This window comes from Chamaea fasciata, unplaced genomic scaffold (assembly GCF_029207755.1).
Source record: "Chamaea fasciata isolate MVZ Bird 193981 ecotype frontalis unplaced genomic scaffold, bChaFas1.0.hap1 SCAF_28, whole genome shotgun sequence".
In the NCBI taxonomy this organism is placed as follows: Eukaryota; Metazoa; Chordata; class Aves; order Passeriformes; family Sylviidae; genus Chamaea; species Chamaea fasciata.
Window position 1 is genome coordinate 3,309,095 of NW_027094113.1, and position 21,943 is coordinate 3,331,037.

Below are 21,943 nucleotides of genomic sequence, written 5' to 3' on the forward strand. Positions count from 1 at the left end.
CAGCTCATGAAGTGGGGTTTAAAATATGTAATTTTGCCCCTGTTTCAGATGGATTAATCAGAATTTTAAGTTTTTTCTCAACAGAAACATGAGGTTCTACAGTAACAGCACTTCTGTTTCAGTGGAAGTCAAATTTCTGCACCAGATGGAAGTTGTCCTGACAGGCAGAATCTTTATTTCAGATACTTTTCTGCAACCATTTTTTACATAAATTTTATTCCTGGAATTCAGCATCTCTGTGGCATCCTCTGGACTGGCCCCAGCAGGTCCAGGCCTCTTCTGGGCTGAGGACCCAGAGCTGGAGGCAGAGCTGCAGGTGGGTCTCAGAGCAGAGGACGACCTGATGCAGCTGTGGTACATGGTACTTCTGTCATTATCCCAAAACTGAGATTATCAAACAATGATCTCCCTAGAAAAGATCAGGAAAAAGTCAGGGTACCCCAGCCCAGACACTCCAAGCCCCTGGGAACAGCTCAGCTCCCTCAGTCAAAACAAAGTGTTAAAAATAATGAAAGAACAGGTGAAGTCTAAATACAGACAGAACAAGCATCCTAAAAATATTTTTTTTTCCATCAAGCCATCAATAGAAATGGTTTGTTTTCTCACAATCCAGACACTGAGGAAACAGTGTCTGCAGAGCAGCTCTGGATGAGCACCCAAGTGAAGAGGGGGTTTTAATAAAAACCCAAAACCTTCTCTACATACCCAAATACACACCCACAACCACAGCCACACTTCCAGCCAAGAGAGATTTGGCACCTCAAAAGTCACAGATTAAGCAAATTATTATTCAGGAAAGACCGAATCAGCAGCTGCAGATGATCACTATAAAATCTTCTAGCTGCCAAACCCCAAAGTCTGTCTAAATTTGGGGGAAGAAACTGGGAGTGTGAAGAGTTTAGCTCTGGCTGGATGGTGCTCCCCTCACGTCCTGCACCCCGCATCAAATTTGGAAATAAAACCCCTCAAAGCCATCACACCTACACAAACACACAGATCAACCCTCAGACAGCTCCTTCCCTCCAAATTCCACACTCAGCGACCGAGCTCTGACTGACAGAATAGCGTTCAGGAATGCAGGTTCCAGCAAAACAGAGATCACATCTTCGGGACACAAAAAAAGAAACAAACAAAAAAAAATTCTATTCCCGGCACCCAAGGTGGAGAGGTGTCACTCCCAAAACTCTGCAGCCACTGCACAACTCCCGGGGAGCAACTGGGAGCGTCCAAATGCACGAGGAACTCCACGGAGGAGGAGGAAAAAAACCCAGGGAAAAAAAAAAATAATAATGAGGTTTTACCTTGTAGAGAGACGGGAACTTCAGCCAGAATTGCATTTGGGACATTTTAGAGCAGCATTCGGGGGGCTGTCGGAGCGGGAGGCAGCAGCAGGGGGAGGGTGCTGAGCGGAAAGTGGAGAAAGGTCCATTCACGGCCCGGGCTCATCGGGGGGCTTTAAAAGCCAACATGCAGCAGTCAGAGGAGGGAAAATGGAGACTCAGGGCCCGGCAGAGCTGTCCTGCGCCCGGAGATTTGCATAGACTGTTTAGTCACGACGAGAGGGCTCTTACTTCCTCTAAGTCCAGGGCTGACTTTCAGGAAATGATGCCTGCTTGGTAAGTCAGTGAAATTACTGGCAGTGCGAGGAGAATTACTGTACGTGGTGTAATCCAACCACAGAGCACAGTAAACAGCGCCAGGCTCTGCAGAGCCAGAGGGCTCCGGGCTCTCTCCGCTCCCCTTCCCGGCCACCCAAAGCCAGACTTTGTCCCCCGTGGCAGCCCCTGCTCTGGGCTGGGGGTCCTGCCCTCCTGCTCCGATTTCATCAGGGCTCAGGTGAAGTGCTTGAAGAGACAAAGCTCACGCGGAGTATTCCCACGTTGGTGCCCCCCCAAGAGCCATGTGCTCTCTTTGTCTTTGGTGTCTGCCCCACCCCAAATCGTGCCTTTAGAAATCCAAAGGAGTGGCCCATTCTCTTCCCTTTCCTTCCCGGATCGCTGTTATTTCCCAGGGACCGTCGCCTCCTCTTTCCAAGGCTGGCCCTTTTAACAGTTTAGATAACAGAAATAAGCAAAAATTCTGGTGGGGAAGAGAAAAAGAGACATCCGAAAGGGATGTAAACTTAATGAAGGTCTCCTCCGGTGCAAATGGAGATTAAAGGAATCACCCAAAGACACCCCCCCACCCCACCCCACCCTCCGGAAAATCCCTGGGAACTGTCCTGTTTGCTTTGGGTGCAAAGAGGCTCCTGTTTGCTCTTCCCTGGCAGGGCTGGTGGCAGCCCCGGAGCCGGGCTCTGCCCGCGGGGTCAGTCCCAGTTTGCCCAGCAAACCCAGCAGTGCACGGATCCAGCAGCGCACGTGCTGGGAATGGGGAGGGAGAGGAGCCCGGACTGCTCCGAGGCTCCCCATCCCTGCTCCCTGTCCTTCCAAGCACCCACGGCACGGCTTCAAGGGAGCACAGCTCGTCCCTGTTCCGTGTTTGAGCCGGCATTTGGTGCCTGCTGCTGTGGTTGTCACTGCTGAGGCAACTCCTCCAGGGGCCTTGTGCCGGGAACAGCTGGAAAATCCCATCTTTATCAGGCACTTCTCAAAAAAACGGAGCTTTGGAGTGAAAGAAGGCACGAAGTCCCATCAGGCCCACGAGAGAGGTGAGTAGACCAAGCCCTCCAGGAAGAGAGTTGAGTGAGTGAATTCTGTTTTATGCCATCAGATGAGGAAGGAGGATGGGCGCCTCCAAGGAAAACTCGCCAGGTACTGAGGCTGGAAAACCACCCACAGGGCAAAAACCTGCAGCGGGGCTTGTTTCCAAGGGCAGAACACTGCAGCACTGTGGCTCCAGGGGGACTGTGACATCAACAGTGAGGATCCACATTCCACCCTCAACACACCTAGTCCAGGGGGTTTTTTCAATAAGCAAATGGGAAAGAAAAACACTTTTTCCCTGGCACAACTGCAGCTATGGCAGGGTCTGCAGTCACAGATGGGGCTCCCAGGAGGAGCTGGAGCATCTGCTGGGCTCTCCCTGTTCCCAGGGCCCATCTCACCTCCAAAGGAGGCTGCAAGCAGCACTTCCCTGAGAGCCAGCAGAATGTCCTGCAGGGACTACAGTGACAACAGAATTTGGTTTCTGTGGGCAGCAGGCTCGGGCTGGAGAAAGGCTGAGGCTTCTCAAGGCTGCTTTTCTCTGGATTTGCTGTACTTTTAAGAGCAGGCTCTGCTGGCCCGTGGGGCAGGTGCTTTAATGACACGTGTGGAGTGAAGAGGCCAAATTAATTTCTGTAATGTCTTAATTAGCAGCTTGCTGGGTGACCTTCACTGAACCACTATGTCCTGCCTGAGCCAATCAAGGTCTCGCAATTTGTGCAACCTTTGGAAGGGCAGGTGGATTATTTCCTCTTCCTGTCCTGTCAGTGAGGCAAAATGCAGACACGAGAGACCTGCGCTGCCGAAGGAAGTGGGAACATGGCACAGACACCCAGGGCTGCTGCATTGATTTTGCAAGACCACAGCAGTGTAATCACCACGGGGAAGATAAACCACTGCGGAACCACCACCTGGAATGTTCCCAGCCTGTCCAAGGGGAGAGGCAATCCTGCTCCCCACAATTCACCCAAGAACACGTGTGCTGACAGACAGGGACAAGGAAAGCAGGATTATTCCAGCGCTCACATCTGATTTATCCCCTTCCAGCCAAGCCCTGGGAGTCGCTGTGCTGGGGAACCTTCTGCACCCCCTCACTCAGACCAACTCTGCTTTGAATTAAAGCGTCTATTTTCAACCATGTCCCCACGGCCTGCTGGTGGATTCTATTACCAGCACTTTTAAGAGCACTGAGCATTTCAGACCGGCTTTTCCCGCTTTTGTTGGCTTTGGGAAGAGAGGAGGCAGGGAATGGTGCCTGCCAAGAACCTCAGAAGGCAGATCTCCATCCCTCCTGCCCAGTGCGGACATCGCTGCTTGGAGGCAGCAACACAGATGAAAACTATCAAGACTGGAATGGGGGGGGGGGGGGATATCTGAGCCTTCCAAACTCTTTTACCCCTTTCCCCAGGGCCACAGGCATCTGAGGGGGCTCCTGCGATCCACTGACAACAAATGATACCTCAAAAGCCGACTTGTACCTCCCTTGCTCCTGGGAACCAGCCCAGGGTGCCTCAGTTGGAGCACCCCAAGCATTTGTCAATGCACAGTGAGTTGTTAAAACCACAGCCTTCACTTTCCTTACCCCAGGCCTGCAGGATGTGTCAGGTATCTCACCCAGCCGGGTTATAAAGTGTTATTACATCAGCTCAAACTCCAAAACTGCAGTGCAGAAACAAAGACATGAACACGCAAAGCCACTTGTTCTCCCAAGGCCAAGAGCCAGGTAACTGCCTGCAAATGGATTTTAATGTCTGTGTTCCCTGTAGACATAACTCCAGGACAGCAACAGAAGTTCCAGCACGTTTCTTATTCCAGGAAACTCTTTGTTTCAGCCACAACCAAGTGTTCCATATAATTTAATAACTGTTGCATTGATTTCTCCTAAATCACCACAGCTCTGTGCGCTGCAGCACTTCTAAAAATTAATACTTTTTTTAAGAGCAGGTTAATTTCTCCTCCTGCTTTAACAAGGAAGATTAACAGGAGATTGCAAGGGGCTGGTGGTGAGGAGAGGGCTGGTTTATGATTAACACGTGTGGTCAGGAGCCCCCATCCAGCACAGCAGATCAAACAAGGCTGTAACTGCATCTTTACAGTGTTACTGAAGGTGACTCTGCCCGGGAGCAGCCAATTCCTCCTGGCCCACAGGATAAATCCATCTGGGTTGACCTCCTCCCTCCAGACCAAGCACAACCCACGTTTTAAGAAAGGGACCAGAGTTCCTCCCAAAGTGTTTACACCCAGAGCTGCTTCACTAAAGGGGTGAAGGAGGATCTGCAGAGTCCCCTGCACACTCACCATGTCTCCAGCTCCACCTTCCCCTGGAGCTGCTCCCCTTCCCCTGGAGCTGCTCCCCATCCCAGGTTTATTTCCCAGTGGACCTCAGGGCACATGAGGTCAGCAAAGTCCTGTTCTGAAGCCACAAGTCACACAAAATTAGGCAAAGGGAACACTTCCAGCAAAAGCCATCAGAGATAGCAGAGAGCTCAAGGAAATAGGCAGAGTCTGTGTTTCAACTAATTCTAAACTGACCAGCACAGTGAAGTTGAAAAAAAAATCTGTGGTGGCCAAGAGGAGCAGGTATAACAGAGCAGGAATGCTCTCCTAGAGCAGGATGCTTTGACTCTGTAAGGCTCTGGGGACAGACACAGCTCACAGGAACAGCACAGGCCAGAGGATCAGTTAAATCCTCCTGGATTCAATGTTTTATTATGGCACTTAACAGCTCTTACCATCAGTGTCACAAGACAGCACCACCACGGCCACAGCACCTTTGCAGAACTGCTGTCCACCAGTGCCAGCTCCCAGCTCAACAGCAGGAATAACCTGGGACTGCAGGAAGGGAGGGAAGCAACAGAAACCAAACCCTGCTCCTCTCAGGACAGTGATTTGTAAGGACACGTGGGCAGTCCCTGGACTTTTCCATAAGGAGATGGCACCATGTGGTTGCGATGAGACTTTGGCTGAAGACAACAGTTCCCAAGACCAGAAACGCTGTCAGACCCAACGTGGCCTCCCAGAACTATTTTCTGAACCTCTGCTCAAGCCACTTGTTTATATAAAAAATGCCAACAGATCGGCAAGGATGAATCACCCAGGAGCAAGCCAGAACCCAAGAATATTGTGGAGGAAACAACCTCAAGTTCACATCAGGCTGTTCTGGCCATGCAATGGCTGCTCAGCAAGGTGAATGGTTCAGCTACAGAGAAACTCCCAGAGCCATTAGAAAACGTGGCAACTCCCACTCTCAGCACCCCCAGGTCAGCAAAACCTTTGCACTCTGCAGGACCAGGACTCCCAAAACAAAACATGGAAGGATGAGGAGAGGAAATGCCAGTGCCAGAGGAAAAAGCACCAAGACTCCTGCTCTCCAAACCCTACGGCACATGGACAATCACCGCCACCAACAGAAAGGGTTTGCTACACAAATGCCTCAATCAGTTGCTCTTTAGATCTTTCAAATCTTTCTTCCTTATTCCTCAAAATTCTGGATTCTGCCATGGGAGCAAAGCCAAGAGAACAGCCTGTATCCATGTGTGGAGGCAACACAAGTCCTCACACAAGCACCTGATCCATTTTGCCTGCCCAAGGGCCACAGATTGGATCAGGAATCTCTTACCAGCATCTGCAGCAGATTCCTCATGTTGCCCCTTGGGCTCCACTGCTCCGTCTGGCATGGTTGGATCAGCCCTTGCCACTCCTACCACGGCAGCAGGAAAGTTTGGAAAAGACAGGTAATTTCCTGTACAGCCACCTGGAAAGATGGAACCACCCAGCTGCTCCCACCCCTCCTGGATGGCATTCTTCAGCTTTCCAAGCCAAATGTTAATATTTAATATGGGACAATGAGAAATCAGTAAAGTGGAAAACACTGCTGAACAAAGGGCTGGAAAAGCTTCAGGAAACTCCTGGATGGCTCAAGACTAATGTCACTGTCTCCAGTTCAGGGCCTGCTGCTCCACCAGTGCCAGGCTCCAACTCTGGCTCCTGTGAGCAGATCTGCAGCTTTTCTCTGGATGAGCAATACCTGGTGGCTCAGAGACCCCTGGGGTTTATCCATGATTTCCATGCCAGTGCTTAGTGCATCCTAATCAGAGTGAGTACCAGGAGAGAGCATGCAGGGGGCTCAGAAGTCCGAAGCTGAGTGTTCAAGAATGCTGACCTGGCTCCATGCTGCAGAATGAGCTGTTGGAGGATGACTGGAGCCTGAAATTCCTCTTCCAGAGACAGCCCCACAGGTGAAATAACCGAGCAATGTTCCTTGGCTCCAGGATGCTCCAGACACCTCAGCCCTCAGAGTTACCACCTCCAGCAGAGATCTTCAGCTTGGAAAACAGACCTCTAACAAAGCCTGATCCACTGTTCCTCGGCTTCAACACACACAGAGTGACACATCACTGCCCTGTTACCTGTGGGATCTCCAGGGACCAGAGCACAGGTTCACAGACAAACCATGGAACAGGACAGGAGAGCACCATAAAGCTGCTCTGCTCCTGGAGGGAGCACATGGCATTACCTGGTGGTACAATACCCCAGTGAAGGAACTGGTTTGGCTGTGTTAGGTTCAGAGGACGCTTTGCTGTGCTCATACTGGAGGCAGAACACCTCCAGGCACGTTGCAATAGGCGCAGTCTCACTACAGAAAGAGTCCAAACAAAAGCCCATTTGCCTAAAATCACCTCACTCCCATCCATGGCTTCCTCTCCCAGAGGATAAGAGCAGTACATGAGTTATTTCTTGCTCTGGGAATTATTTGAGGTCATTCACTCCTGCTTTGTCTCACAGCTTCCTGCTCTTTTCTCACCCAGCCAACACAAAGCATCTCCTTTCACAAAGAACCTCCAAAACTCTACTCCTCCAAGCTGGCTGAGATCAATTTCTGTGATGCAGCAGGGAAGGAAGCTGACTGACCACTGAGACACTAGAAAATACATAAGTTAAAGGAATAATTAAGCCCTTTTCCCGTTGAACCCATCAGCCAAACCCCACCAGACCTGGAGGTGAGACCTATGGTGGGGACCCCTGTCCCCTTCCCATCGCAGCCCGGTAAATGGTCTCACAAGTTGATGAGATCACCTTTCTGTCTCGTTCCTCCCACAATTAATTCTGCAGGAGGCAGAGATCAATGCTCCTGTGATTCAATTATTTATCTGGTTTAATCCAGCCAGAAAACCCTGACCAGCAGCTGCCCAGGTGCGTCCCTGACATGAGGCATGGGGAGCTGGATGGGGGGACCACACCAGTGGCCACCTCAAAAAAGCACAAATCCCCAGCACCCGCTCATCCAAATCTGTAGAAATCAGAGTCCTAAGAAGGGTCAAAACCTCTCTTCAGCCATGCCAAAAAACCGAAACAGAATGAGGAGGAATTAACACATACACAGGCAGGCACCAATGTCTGTATTAATTCCTAGAAAGGATTTAGCCCGTCCCTTCTTTATTGCAAAGTCAGCTCTGTCACATCAACCACTTGCAGTTTTTACTGACTAATCTTACCATAAGATGTTGCCAAAAGCCAGTGCAGCATTCCTGAACATCCATGGAAAGAGCCCTTCCCACCCAGAGAGATCCCCAAGGTGAGGGAGCTCTGGGTCCCCAGAGACGCCGAGCGACTTGGGGTCACTGTTCATTCCTCCCACACTCCAGTTCTGCAAAAACTGATCTGGCTCCACTCTTGGAATGCTGGGCACTGCGTTGATGTAATCCCTAAATATTCACTACTCAGGAATCCACCACTTGTAACCAGTGAGGAAGAACATGCAGCACAAGAGCATTTTGGGAGGGAAGTAACTGAAGAGTCTGAAGCGTGTTCAGTTCACACTCTGGGACCCTCCTGCAGCCAGGACCACCCCCAGTGTTTATGCCAAAGACCCCTTTAAAAGATAAAAGCAGTTTTACCACAGAGAAGCTCCTATCAAACCACAGACACCTTTCAAAATCCTGGTGTCAGAGGACTGATCCCAACTGCACACAATTCCTCTCCGGGGCTGGACAAATTTATTGCCCATCTCTTCATTTTTCCTCAGTTAGGTAACACTGAGAAATAACCCCCAGCACTCCAAAGGCTCATTTTCCCCAAAAGACATCAGGAACTCTGCACTTACCTGAGGAAAATCCCCATTTTTTGGAAAGAAGTCAGCGGGGTCCACAGTTGCATAGTTTGTGTCTGGGAAAGGTGGTATGCTGATGGAATCCATACAAAAATCCTGAGGGGAGTTAAAATATTGCCTGTAAAGAAATGGGAGAAACAGTTACTCCCTGTCAGTCCTCAGCACTTCTCAGCTCACTTCAGCCTCTGGCAGCAGTGAAGCTGAAACTTCAGGATGTCACATACAGGAGAGGGATATTTTTGGATATTATCCAGAAGAGAGATGACAAAATAATATCTCTACCAGTTCTATCCCACTTCTCAAACTCAGCAGTGTAAGAAGACTGAATTAAGAATATAATTCTTGGCAATTTGTGTAAACCAGGAAGGATTTAATAGATAACAATGGTCTGCAGTACTCTATTTCAGCCCTGATGACAAAGCAGAACGAAGCCCTGGGACATCCAGTGTGACCTGCCAGTCACACCACATAAGGACAAGAGGTGCAGGGAAGCATCACACTTTTTTTGTGGCCAGTTTGAGCCACAAAACCCCCAAAACAGCCCCACAAACCAGCTCTGGTGGGGAAACACCCCTGTTAACCCACCTGGACAGGGGGTTCACTGCTCACAGACCCCAAAGGCAGGTCAGAATGGAAGGGCTGGTGACTGGGAAACACAGACAGAACTGTTACCCAGAGAGAGGAACTAGAGATGTGACTGGTGTGACTTCAAAGGCAAGATCTCTGTCCAGCTAACAAGGGAACAAAGCAAAGATCCTGCCTGCTCCTCCTGGGCAGGGCCATGCCAGCTTCCTCCTGGTCCCTGAGCCCAGCATCTGCTTCCTCCGGGCAGTCAGAGGCAAAAACTGCACAAGGGCAGCCAATTTCCTTCCTCCTGCCCAGGAGCAGCCGCTGGCCTCTGCTCCACGCCACCTCCTGGTTTGCACAAGCCCTTTCCCTCTCCTGCAGGAGCAAGGAATGTGCTTCATAATCCTTCCCGTAAGGGGCCGTGCTCCTGCTGGGCAGTTGCCAAGGACACCCTCGGCGCTGGAGCCACGGGACATCCACCCCGGCTGGATTGGCTTCCTCTTGTTTCTCCCTGATGCCCAAAGAATCCGAGGCTGAAAACCTGAACAGAGCGCTGAGGGAGGGAGAAACAGAGTTTGAACAGAACTCCTGCCCAGGAGCTGGGAATGCCAAGCTGCCAAAGGATTACTAAGCAATTAAGGTGCCATGTGTGGCCAGCAGCTCGTTAACACGCCCGGTGAACATTTACATGTGGATTTATGTGCAAACACAGTTATCTCCTCTGATAAATACATTTTTCCTGCTCGTTTCCCATCACTAAAGATAATATCCTGAAAAACGAACAGCTCCTTCCTCCTTTCCTTTTTTCCTTCTTTTCTTTGCTGCCATGGCTTTACCTGCTGCAGAGACACCTGAGACCCTGTGTGAACACACCTGCACATCCCAGCTCCCACAGTCCAGCCCTGACAGTTTCTCATAATCCATCCAAGGAAAATTAAAATCTGGGCATAAATTCTGGGAATGAATGTATTTCCACACAGGAAAAGGCTGGTTTAAAAGGCTTTCAAGTTGAGGCCGCTGTGGTCTCGCCGTCTCTCACATGAGGACACAGCTTGGCCAGCGTCAAAGAACTAACCAAGGAATAGGAAAACTATTTTTACTGGAAAAATGAACACCCCCTCCTGTTTCCCTGGCACTTTGTGGCCTGGACAAGGGTCAGTCAAGGTAACGAGAAGGAGAGAAGAGAGCTCCAACCTCCCTGGCCTGCTGTGGAATGACCAGCTCTGGTTGGTATTTTGTCACCCTTAATCTTGGTCTTCCAATCTGCCCATGTGAGATGCACTAGGTTCCTGCAGTTTGCAGGGAGAGGCCACAGCAGCTCTGGGCACTGCTCTGAGATTCTCCTTGGAAAGCCCCCAAATCCTTTCAGTACCTTTGGAGCTGAGCTTTGCCTTCTCTTGAGTCAGAATTCAAAACTATTCCCCCTCATTTGCAGGGCTGGCACAGAGCCGTTGACAAGTTCGCTTGAATTAAACTGGCACAAAAACGCATTAAGTGGAAGAATGAGGTCAGTGACCTGTCACAGCCAAGGTGTGAACACAGCCCGCAGCAAAGTGCCCTGTCCCCAGCTGCTCAGCCTCTCCAGGGCTTAGCTCCTGGCAAACTGCTACTGAGGGTCAGCAGCTACCCTCAGAGGCTGAGGGGGTTCACTGGACAACCAAAAACCGTTCCAGAAAAGAAATTTATGCTGGTTTAATCGCACCAGCTGCCCGAAAAGGAATGCTCCGTTGCAATCCCGCTGCATTCCAGCTGCTCATCTGTGACTCAATGCATCCAAAGCCCTAGTGGGCCCACAGTGCCATTTCTCCGAGACCTCCATGTGTGTTTTGGTCAGGCTCCATCCTCTGTCCTCCACTCAGAGACACAAACTTCACATCTTAAGCCAGTGGAAGATCAGGGAGAGCTGAGAGGCCACGGGCTGCCTCAGCACCAGCCCGGCACTTTCCTTCTTCATCAGACACCAATCCATGTTTTTCAGAGCCTCCTTTACTATTTCAGCAAGCAATGCTCCATACAGACGTGGAAAAGGGCATAAAAACAGCAAGAAAAGGGGTCGTGTGTTTTGGAAAATGGGGACAAAGCTTTGCTGCAGCTGTGTGACACCTCATCCAACAGCACAACTGGACTGCCCCAGATCCCCCCCAGCCAGGAATGTGCCGAGCCTCCAGCAGCAAGGGAAGCTGAGCTCTGCAGGGATAATTTCCTCAGAAAAGAGCTGACCTGCTGCTCTTCAGAGCCCTGAACCTCCCTGGTTCTTTCAGGGAGGTTTAATACACTGTTGACATTTGTCAGGTTAAGAAAATCTGAACGCAAGAGGCCACATTTGGGGGTCTTCTAAAGAAATTCCCTAGCATGAAAGTGAACTCCTGAAAGGAAACAGGAAAAACCTGCTTCAGGATAAAGGTGTTGCTATGAGAATAAGCCCTGTCCAAACACAGCCACTTGCAAATGAGATTTCTCTGCAAGGATTCCGAAGAAAAACGTGCACCACCTCTAATGCCAGCTGCGTTTTTCCATGTTACAGCATGGGGTAAAATTACAACTGCCTTTAAAATCCCACTTTTCAATGTTTCCATTCCTTCCAGGATTCCTACCTGTAACCCCCTCACTCTAAATCCACCCAAAACAGTGTCAGTGCCATTTTCAAATACAAAAAGCACAGACTTTTTTTTTTTTTTAATGTGAAATGCAGATACAGAAAATCTCACCTGAAAGGTGATTTTTAGAGCTCCTAGGGTATGAAGAATAGGAAGCTAAAGGTGTAGCCTTGGTTAAATCATTCCCTAGCAAATCATTACTACAATGGGCCTCATTTCCAGAAGTAACTCAAGCTAAGGCAGCGAGTCCAGGTTTGTGTCAGACACAGGCATGTCCTTGCAGGATCGGGCTGTTCCCGGCAGCGCTGATACGAGCGGCACCGAACAGGAAGAGAGTGAGGGGCAAAACCAGAACAAATGGTCAAGAGAGAAAAAAAAAAAAAAAAAAAAAAAAAAGACCCCAACACAATAGATAAACACAATCTAATCTTGTGGTTCAATGCAGCAAAACAGAAATTCTGTTATAGCTCTCCGGAGGATTCACAACGTGTAATTTACAGGAATCCTGCTCAAAAAGCACAGCCCCTTCCAATCAGCCAGGCTGGCCGAGAGCAAAGGGCTTGAATGGATCTGAGAAATCTCCTGTTCTCCTGTGGGGAGGAGCTGGCACAGCCCAGCTCCCTCAGCACCTGTGGGGCAGTTTCTGGTACCCTCTCATGGGGAACTGCCCTGTCCATCCACCCCATGCTGCTGGGCAGCTCCTGCCGTGGCCATGAGTCCCCTCATCCCCCTGACAGAGGGGTTGATCCTCACTGCTCCCACCTGCCTGGAACTCACACCCTCACAGGGAAGGATCCCTCCATGAAGATGCCAAAATCCCTTTAGGAGGGAGGCTACATTAAATCCCCAGTTCAATTCCAGGCACCTTGAAGACAGTTGTTAGCTCAGGATGCCAAATTCTGCTTCTTTCAATTGTCCTTCCTCCCAACTCTGACCTAGATAAAGAACACATCCTGTGTATCCGTGCAACTCCCTGGATTCACAGAGACCAAAGAAGTCATGGATCAGCCTTCAAAACCCCAGCCCCACCAGAGTCCCCACCCAAGTCACTCAGTGATGGCACAAGACACTTTATGTAGTCCAAACATTTGTCATATCCCACCTTGTGGTCCAGGGTGAAGTTTCATTGTAAAGAGGGAAAACAGAAAACAATATTTTTCAGTACAGACATGTAGTATCAGTCACTTGCAGTGACATGGAAAAGGATTTTAACTTCACCCAAAACCTGACACCTGGTACAGGTAACACCTTCCTCCACATCTGTGCAAAGCTGGAGACTGCCCAGTGTGTTTGCTCAGTCAGATCTGTCAAGAATTCCATTAGTGTTACAAATCCAGGCTAAACCAAGGCTGCTCCTCCCTTACTGCAGCACAAAGGTTTACAAGAAAACAAAGGTTTTTTCTTATTTTTAAAAACAAAAAACTGTTTGCTCCTGTTTCCAAGCTGCAGCAGTGTCTGAAATGCCACAAGATCAGCGAGTGATGCAATTATTTCCCCATCAGATCATGAAATAAAGTAAACATGGAAATCAGTAAAGAAACAGTTGAATCATGGGGTGTACAAGAGCAGAGGGGATTAGACAAAGGAGAACAGCACTCACTGGTTTTCACTTGGGAAAGACGAGGTTGGGAAAGAGACTGAGTAGCAGCTACTCCACGAGTCCGCGGCCAGCATGGAATTCTGCAAGCAGAAAGCACAACAGTTAGAGCAGCAGAGGCTTGGAACTGTTACCTGGGGCTGCAGATCTGGGGGCAGGCCCATGGCTTCCCTCCCTCGGTGCTTCCCAGAGGCAGAGGTGGCTCCTCATCTCTCGAGCAGGACTCCAGTTTCAGCTTTGGAACCTATTCCCCTACAACTGTCCCCAGCCCTTCCCCAGCCCTCTCACAGGACACTCTGAAGGGACAAGAGGAAATGGCATCCAGCTGTGCCAAGTGATGTTCAGGTTGGACATCAGGAGGAATTTCTTTGTGGAATGGGTGGTCAGGCATTGGCAGGGGCTGCCCAGGGAGGTGGTGGAGTCCCCATCCCTGGAGGTGTCCAGGGAAGGACTGGACATGGCACTCAATGCTGTGGTGTGGTGACAAGGTGGGGATCAGTCACAGATTGAACTTGATGACCTTGAAGGTCTTTTCCTCAGTGATTCCATGATTCTATGATTCAATCTCTGTGGGATGTCAGCACCAACCCACTAACTTGAAACTGGCTGGCAGAGGTCACATCCAAAATGTCCTTCTGTGCCTTTTGTCTTCCCACTTCCCTGAACAGCCTCCAATTAACGGGAAGCTCTTAGCTCAGCCCATACCAATAAAATCAGGGAGAGAACACAGCATCTCCTTACTCAGCTCCACAAAAGCCTTTAATCTTTTTTTTTTTGCATGCCCAAAGCAATGAAACCTTGTACTTGAAGCAACAGGAACTTGGGCCTCACTTGAACCTCTCTGTCCATGCATGTGACACATTCCAGAGTTTGAAACAGAAAGAGAAATCTCCAGGAACACATCTGCTATTTTGGGGCAGGGTTTGCTTTTTGCCCTGTTGGACAAATGCATCAGGGACCTGATCTGGTTTCAGCAGCTATATCAGGACAAATAAAACTTATTTATCTCTGCTGCTCTGGAAACAAGGACAGCTGGACCCAGGCACAGATTCACACGTCTGGTAGAGATGTGCTGGGGTAGCAATCCTGAGCAGATTCTCTCCATCTCTTCAGTCCTTCCTTAAGGAGCTGGCACCCAGCAGCTTTCAGAGAGGCTTTGTTTTAATCACAGCCCTGCTTTTCCCTCCTCACTTCAACCTCAACCCCACCGACCGATCCTGCACAGCTGCCTGGGAAGTCTGGAAATCGCTGCTGTAAACACAGACCAGGACTCCCAGGATCTACCAGGCCAGACTGCTCTGCCCAGACCCCTCCTGGGCACAGCCTCCCCGTCCCCAGGACCTGCAGGGCCTCACCTCCATGTCCGGCACGGCGAGCTGGGAGCGGAGGCCGGGGACGCTGTGGACGGCATCGCCCGGCTGCTGGTGCTGTGGGAAGCTGTTCCCCCCATCCATGGTGGGGTGAGCTGAGGGCATCAGCCCGTGTCCTGCCTCATGGAGTCCTCAGGAGGGTGGAACAGGCTGTGGAGTGAGTGGTGGGAGCGTCTTTATCTGTGCTCTTCACCCTGCACCATGTCCTGGGCTGGGAAAGAAAGGCACGTTTAGGTTTTGTGAAAGGGGAGGTGGGGGAAAAAAAAAAACAACAAAAAAAAACCACTTGTAAGCTTAAACATAGCTGAGAGATGAGCAAACAGCCACCAGCCTGTGAAATGCTGCTGCCTCTTTAGAAGAGAGAGGGTTTTATGGGAAACAGAGCTCTCCATTACCACCACACCTGGAATTCACCCAGGGTGGAACTGGAACACACCTCTCCTGCCTTTCACACCGCAGGAGCCCCGCAGGTCCCTAAGATCACCTGGGTCGCTGCACACAGCGGGACTCAGCCTGAGGAATTTGTTTATCTAATGTACAAGAAGACTCTGCACTCATGTGTGAACTCATGGTAATCAACTCCCCCAAACTGCCTGTTTTCCCGAAAATAGGCTCTGGAGGTGGGATACCGCTGAGCCAGCAGTGAACCCTTATCTCCTCCCCCCCAGTGGCACACTGGGGTCTCCCCAGTTCCAAGGCAGATGTTTCTGTGCACCAAGACCTTTCCCACACCAGTCAAACCTAACAATACTTTGTCACTCATTTGAAATTAATAGTATTAATGCCACAAATTCCTGAATTTATCAGCTTCTGGCACTTCCCCTTTTGCCAGCAAAAGGGGATCCAATGCAGGAGCATTGTCCTGGCAGGATTAACCCCACAGTAACACCCAGTCTCCAGTGCAGCTTCTCAGTCAAAACCTCCAAACTGATTGATTTTCTTCTAATTCTCCATAATCCCACAGGAAACCAATTTCCAACTGGATTTAATGGATTAAAATAAAAAAGAGATGGTGAAAGCACCCTATACAACCAGAGGAGCAGAGAAAAGCATCCGTGATGTCTTTACTTCCACCAAAGCTTTCTTAGCTCCTTCCTTCCTTCCCTGACCCTCCCCAGAAGCAGAGTAAATCAAAGTGGCCAAAACCTTTGGATGGAGCAACCCAGCCACACACAACACCTCCAGAGCACAGACCAAAGCTGTAATTTAAAAGAGCCACCTCTGATCATTCAGGAGACACTATTTGCTACAAGGAATATTTTTGAAAAGCCATTTCTGACTCCGAGGCCCTTCAAAAATAAAAGTGACCTTGCGGTGGACAAAATGACTGCGGCATTTGCAACGGAAAGCGAAATTAAAGCGACTCTTTCTGCCTTCCTGTGGTGCCACAGCTGTGCCAGCAGTGCTCTCTGGGCAGGGCTCCTGTGGGGACTGCAGAGCCCACAGGGACCAGCCAGGACCCCCCAGCCAGGACCCCCGAGCCTGGACACCGATCCCGTGGTGGAGTCACAGGCAAAGCCCTCAGGTGCCAAGGACCTTCTGCGTGAAAAGCAGAGTTCAACATTCACATCCCACCTATGGAATGCTGTATAGAGCTCCCAAAGGGATTGGTTGGATGATTTTTTTTTTTTTTTTTTTTTTTTTTTTTTTTTTTGTAGGGAGAAGATCTTCCTTCTCTATTTTGCAAAGATTCCCTTCAATTCCTACTCAGCTGCACCCAAGCAGGGATGAGATTTGCTGATCTCAGGGTCAATGTCACGAACTGCTCTGGTGTCAACAAAACCCTATGACTCTTCCTCACACCAGATTTCAGGGGTTTTGCTGCTTTTCTTTTTTTTTTTCTTTCCCCTACTTGCAACACCTTTTGAGAGGAAATCAACAGCAGTGCTTCCCGTAAGAGCCATAGCAAATATACAGCTTTACTTACATATCCAAAGGAACTTAGGAAGGGTAAAATCAATATCAGTATCCCTCCATGCCTGTTCTGCGTTAGCTTGTGTCTCACAGCCCCAGGTCTCACTGGTGGACCCTGCAGAGCAGAGGTTGCCTCTAAAGCAGTGCCAATTCCTTAGGAAAACTGCACAACAGATCACACCCCACCGGCAAAACGAAGGAAAACTGCTTAGCAAGAAAGCTGGAACACTTTGGGCCTTGGTTTGTGGGGGGCTGCAGTGCAAGTGCAAAACACATCCAAGCATTAAGAACGGGGGGGCAGCAAGAGACCACTCTACAGCCACGCCTCAGTCCTGGAGGATGCTGAGGGAACTCCTTACCCCAGGAGAATGGCACCAGCACTTGCTGGACACCCCAAAATCCAACCTGCACCTGCCAAATCTTTGTGCTGCAAAACAAAAGCTCCTGGTGATGATCGTGGAGGCTGGCCCAGCTCTCACCCTGAGCTCACGCTCCAGTGCCAGGGGCTGCTGTCCAGCTTACACTCCCAAATTCCAAGGAAAAACCTAATAAAAAAACTCACTAAATCCAGAGTCAGAGACTTGCGTGAGCCTGAGGACAGCAGGACAACACCCGGCACGAGAACAGGGAAGTGGGAACAGCCCCCAGTTTGTGCCTATCCCGCCATCCTGCAGGCAGCCACATCACAGAAAACCATAAAAATCAGCAAGTTCCAAAGTGCTTCCACTTCCACATCCCATCCTGCTGCTGTGACAGCAAACACTGATAACACAGAGGCCCACACACGCGAGGGAACTGCTACAGCAAACTTTTAAAGTGTTTTTCCACCACTTCTCTTACCAAACCTACTCCGACCAAGCAGCAGCTTCCGCTGTTACGGCAAATCCTCGGAGACGAGGCTCCCGGTCCCAGCACTCGTGTTGGGAGAGGGCTGGGAGAGGAAAGGCCAGCCCACAGCACCAGCAGCAGCACACAGGGACCGTTCCCAACTTCAGTCACTTCAGTCACGTTTTCTTGCAGCAGCGCTATGGAAGAGCAGCGATCCCCCAGGTCCAGAGGGAGGGCACGACGCTAAAAATCCCACCGGACATTTTCCTTCCTGGCCGGGCAGCCCAGGTTTGAAAGTGAAAGCAGTTCCCTGCACAGGATGACGAAGTCCCTGAGTGATTCCATCCTATCACTGAGCTCCAGAACGGTTTCAATATTCCAGTTTGCTTAAAGGTTTGCTCTCAGCACAGGGACTAAGAAGCAGCTCCAGCCTGGAATTCCTCTGGAATTCATCATGTCTAGAGGTTACAGAGCACAACTTTCAGCTTTTAACAGCTTGAGCTTTTTAGGCATTTCTCAGACCAGCACTCCAGCAGGAAAATTCCAATTGAGAACACACAAAGAACTGCTGTGCCGTAACCAGGATGGACAGAGCCGGGAGGGAGGGCTCGGATCACTGCTAACTGAGACCAGGAGAGGTGAAAACAAGCCAGTAAATGCAGCCAGCACTTCCTCCTGTCGTGTTCTAGCCTTCGCTGGTGTATTTTAAATTGCCTTCGTTAAAGGAAGACAGCCAGGAGCCCACAGACATGCCTGGAGCAGCCGGAGCTAAACCTGCCGATCACGAATTACCACGCGCTGGGAACAACAGAAACACCTTGGGAATGTGATCCTGTTCTTCCTCCTGCTCAGGGATCAGTTCCCCTCACCCTGCGCACCCCCAGGGAGCTGAGGTGGGGACACCTTGGGACTCTTGCTCCACCCAGTCATGAGCCCCCAGCACGGGCACCCACCGGAGCTGCAGCTGGAGGGATTTCTGCAGGACACAGTCAGGATGTAACAACCCCAGAGAAATGGGAACTCAGCACTACGGAACTCTGAACACCCAGCTTTACATCTCAAGCACCCGGGCACCTTCAAGTTCCTCTTTCATGCTTCTCCTTGATGTATTTTTGGGAAGTTTAGACCAAACAAGCAGATGGGAATAGGACTCAGTCCCGTCACCAAAACAAAGGAGAACACCAGAGCGGAAAACGCGTATTATGGGTGATGAAACGAAATCACTTCAGGGCATCCTAAATCAGTACTTTGAGCCACCCTGATCTCCTGAATGCTTTGAGCATGGAAAAGGCTCCCGGGACACAAGCACTGCAGCCCCGGAGCTGGGCACGGCACTGCCAGGCTCCAGGGTAAATCCTGGCATCACCTGGACACCACAAGTCAATGCAGAGCTGCAGCATGGAACAATCCATGCCACTGATTAACTGTGGGAATTAGAGTGTAAGGAAAGGGAAGAAAAATCTGGATTGTTCCAGAGATTCTTGCAAGAGCTGTGGCAGTGCAGGCAAAAGAACAAACCTGCCCTCCAAGGACAGCAGTTTCTACAGGGAAAAGGAAAGGCTTGATCCTTCAAGCAGTACTTGTTGCTCCTTATCTGACATTCAGACCATACAGGGGAAAACCAATCAAATACAGCTTTTTGGAGGGAAAAGTTCCCTTTAGGAGAAAATACTAACTGCCCTCCACGGGTAGATTCCACCTGTCCCCTCTTTTCCACCTGGGAGAACACACGGGACTATTTCTGGACAGGGCAAAAACACCTCCCAAGACACCACTCACGCTCTGCCAAGGAACTCAACATGTTCCTCTGCAAATCCACCCAGCATCAGCCTCACACGTCCAGCACCAACCAACATTCCCAAACCACAAACACATCCCTGCAAGGCAGAGCTAGGGCTGAGGCAGTGGCTCAGACACTAGTGCATGGAATATTCCCAAAAACAGGGGTTTGGACACTCCTCGCCATGGGGCAGAGCCTGAGCAGGGCACTGGAAGCATAGGGCCTGCTCCCCTTCCACAAAGAACTTGGCTAAGCAAGGTCAGAAGCCGAGAAAATGCAGGTCCCAAATTCTTTACACTTTCCCCCCAGTTTCTCTCCCAAGAGAGACTTGGCAGAAACCCTCTGGACCTGGGCAGGTCCCAACGTTCTGTTTCACACGCAGCCACTCACTGCGGTAAAACCACTTCAGGACATCAAAGCCAACTTCCCTACAGATCAGGGCAGCCTTAAGGCAGACTCAACGTGCACCTGCTCCCTGAGAGGCGTGTGTTCACCTTGATCACACCCACACTTGTGCAGACCTCGATCGAGTAACCAAAAGAGACTTAAGTGTTTTAAGTTTTAAAAAGAAAAATGTCTCAGGGGAGTACAGCCCTCCCAATTAGGCCTGAAAGGCCTTCCTGAAGGATCCAGACTCTCAAAGTGACAAGTCACAGCGTGGTTTGTTCCTGTGCAGAGACATCCCAGCAACGTTTGAACGAGACAGGTACAGGCTTATTTTAGGAAAATGAGGGTGTAAACATCCAACAAACAGACCCCCATCATGTAAAGAGCTTTTGACAGAGATAACAGAGCTCAGGCTTCCAAAGGCTCCAGCTGGCAGCTCATGGAGCTCTGGAAAACCTGGTAGTGCTGCACGGGACACACACAGCACTCCCAACCCACCAGCAAGAGTATTAGCACATCATTTTCCACTTAAACATTCCCACCACCAGCTGCTCTCGGTTCAGCCATTCCCGCATGCTTCAGGGCAAGCTCAATGGTCCAACGACAGGAGGATGATGTGCAGCAGGAAGAGCCCCAGAGAGGCACAGCTGATCACAGCCAACACCCTCCTGCCCTCCAGACTCACCCCAGGGCCAGTGCACAGACCAGAAAACCCTCTGGGGGTTTGGATCCCGGCTTTGGGATGCCAGTGCTGAACCTGCAGGACCTGCCCTGCCCAGCCCCGTCTCATTTTCGCTGTAAATTGAGCCTGCTAAGGGGGAGCCACAGTCCTTACACTGGAATTTATGGTTACTCTGAGGAGTTTTAGACCTGGCACTAGTGTTTAATAAGGTGAAGCCTCCAGTGGCTCTGAATTGGGCCAGTACCGGCTGCACCACAGCAGGAGCTCGGTGCACGATGGATTCATGGCTCCACACTGACAGAGAGGAAGTTTGGATCAGATATTAGGAAATCCTTCTCTGTAAGGATGGTGAGGCTCTGGCACAGGGTGCCCAGAGAAGCTGTGGCTGCCCCTGGATCCCTGGAAGTGTCCAAGGCCAGGTTGGATGGGGCTTGGAGCAACCTGGGGTAGTGGAAGGTGTCCCTGCCCATGGCAGGGGGTGAAACTGAATGAGCTTTGAGGTCCTTCCAACCCAAACCTTCCACGATTCTGTGATCGCTGTGCAGATTTCACAGAGCCCCGTGGAAAAGCAGCTGAAGAGGGAGTCAGAAACACGAGGGTTCTCTGGCTGTGGCCACCCCGGCTGTGCCGGGGCAATTCCCTGTCCCTGGAGGGGTCTGGGCTTTGCTGGGATCGCGGTTACAGGGGCTCCGCAGTACCTCCGGCTCTGTCCGATGCAGACAGGCGGTGCCGGTGCCGGCACAGCCCCGAGCGGTGCCCGCCGAGCCCCCCCGGCCCCGCTCCACACGCGGGACGGACACGCGTGGGAGACACGGGCGGCTAAAGCGCGGGGGAAGCGGGGCCGGCACTGCCGTCTCCACAGGCTGCTCCCGGCCCGGCCCGAGCCCCGCAGCCCCCGGGCTCCTCACGGCACCGACCGACCGCTCCCGGGACAGTCCCGGCCGGGGGCCGCGTCCCCACCGAACCCCTCAGCCCGGCCCGAGCGGGCCCGCGGCCCCCCGCCCACGGAGGGATCGGTGCGGGAGGGAGGAAGCCGCGGGGCCCGGGGAGAGCGAGCGGACGGCCCTTACCTGTGTCCGGGGGTCGCGGGCGGTGCCGAGGGGTCCCGGGGACTCCGGGGCTCAGGCTCCCGCCCGGCCGCCGCCGCCTGGCCTCGCTTCCGGGTCCGCCATGTTTGGAGGGGCACGGAGCTTCCGGGGAAAGGGGCGGTGGCACCGGGAGAGAACCGGGAGTGGGCACCGGGGGAACTGGCCCGGGGGAGAGTGGGCACCGGGGGAACGAGAGAACCGGCCCGGGGGAGAGTGGGCACCGGGGGAACGGGAGAACCGCGGGCGGGGGCAACGGGAGAACCGGGCCCGGAGTAACCGGGCCAGGCCGCGTAGCGGGAAGCAGGAGAGGCAGGGCTCGGAACCCTGTCTCGCTGGGAGCCGCCAGGGCGGCCCCGGGTGATGAACGGGCGGCGAGACC

At 51.4% G+C, this 21,943-nt stretch overlaps 1 protein-coding gene across 4 annotated transcripts in view; it reads right to left on the minus strand.

Annotated features, from left to right (window-relative positions):
* SBNO2 (strawberry notch homolog 2) overlaps positions 1 to 21,638 on the minus strand; it is a 46,598-nt gene extending 24,960 nt beyond the window's left edge. For 2 of the 4 annotated variants that reach the window (XM_066205803.1, XM_066205800.1), the window contains exons 1-4: positions 21,547 to 21,638; positions 14,871 to 15,096; positions 13,519 to 13,598; positions 8,749 to 8,872 (exon numbers count right to left, since the gene is read on the minus strand). In XM_066205803.1, coding sequence (XP_066061900.1) covers positions 8,749 to 8,872; positions 13,519 to 13,598; positions 14,871 to 14,990 — 324 coding nt within the window. In that variant the 5' untranslated portion in view covers positions 14,991 to 15,096; positions 21,547 to 21,638. Of the gene's footprint in view, positions 1 to 1,301; positions 2,043 to 8,748; positions 8,873 to 13,518; positions 13,599 to 14,870; positions 15,097 to 17,639; positions 17,747 to 21,546 lie in introns of those variants that run through there. The other 2 variants (XM_066205801.1, XM_066205804.1) reach the window with 2 other exon arrangements.
* Positions 21,639 to 21,943: the final 305 nt, after the last annotated feature.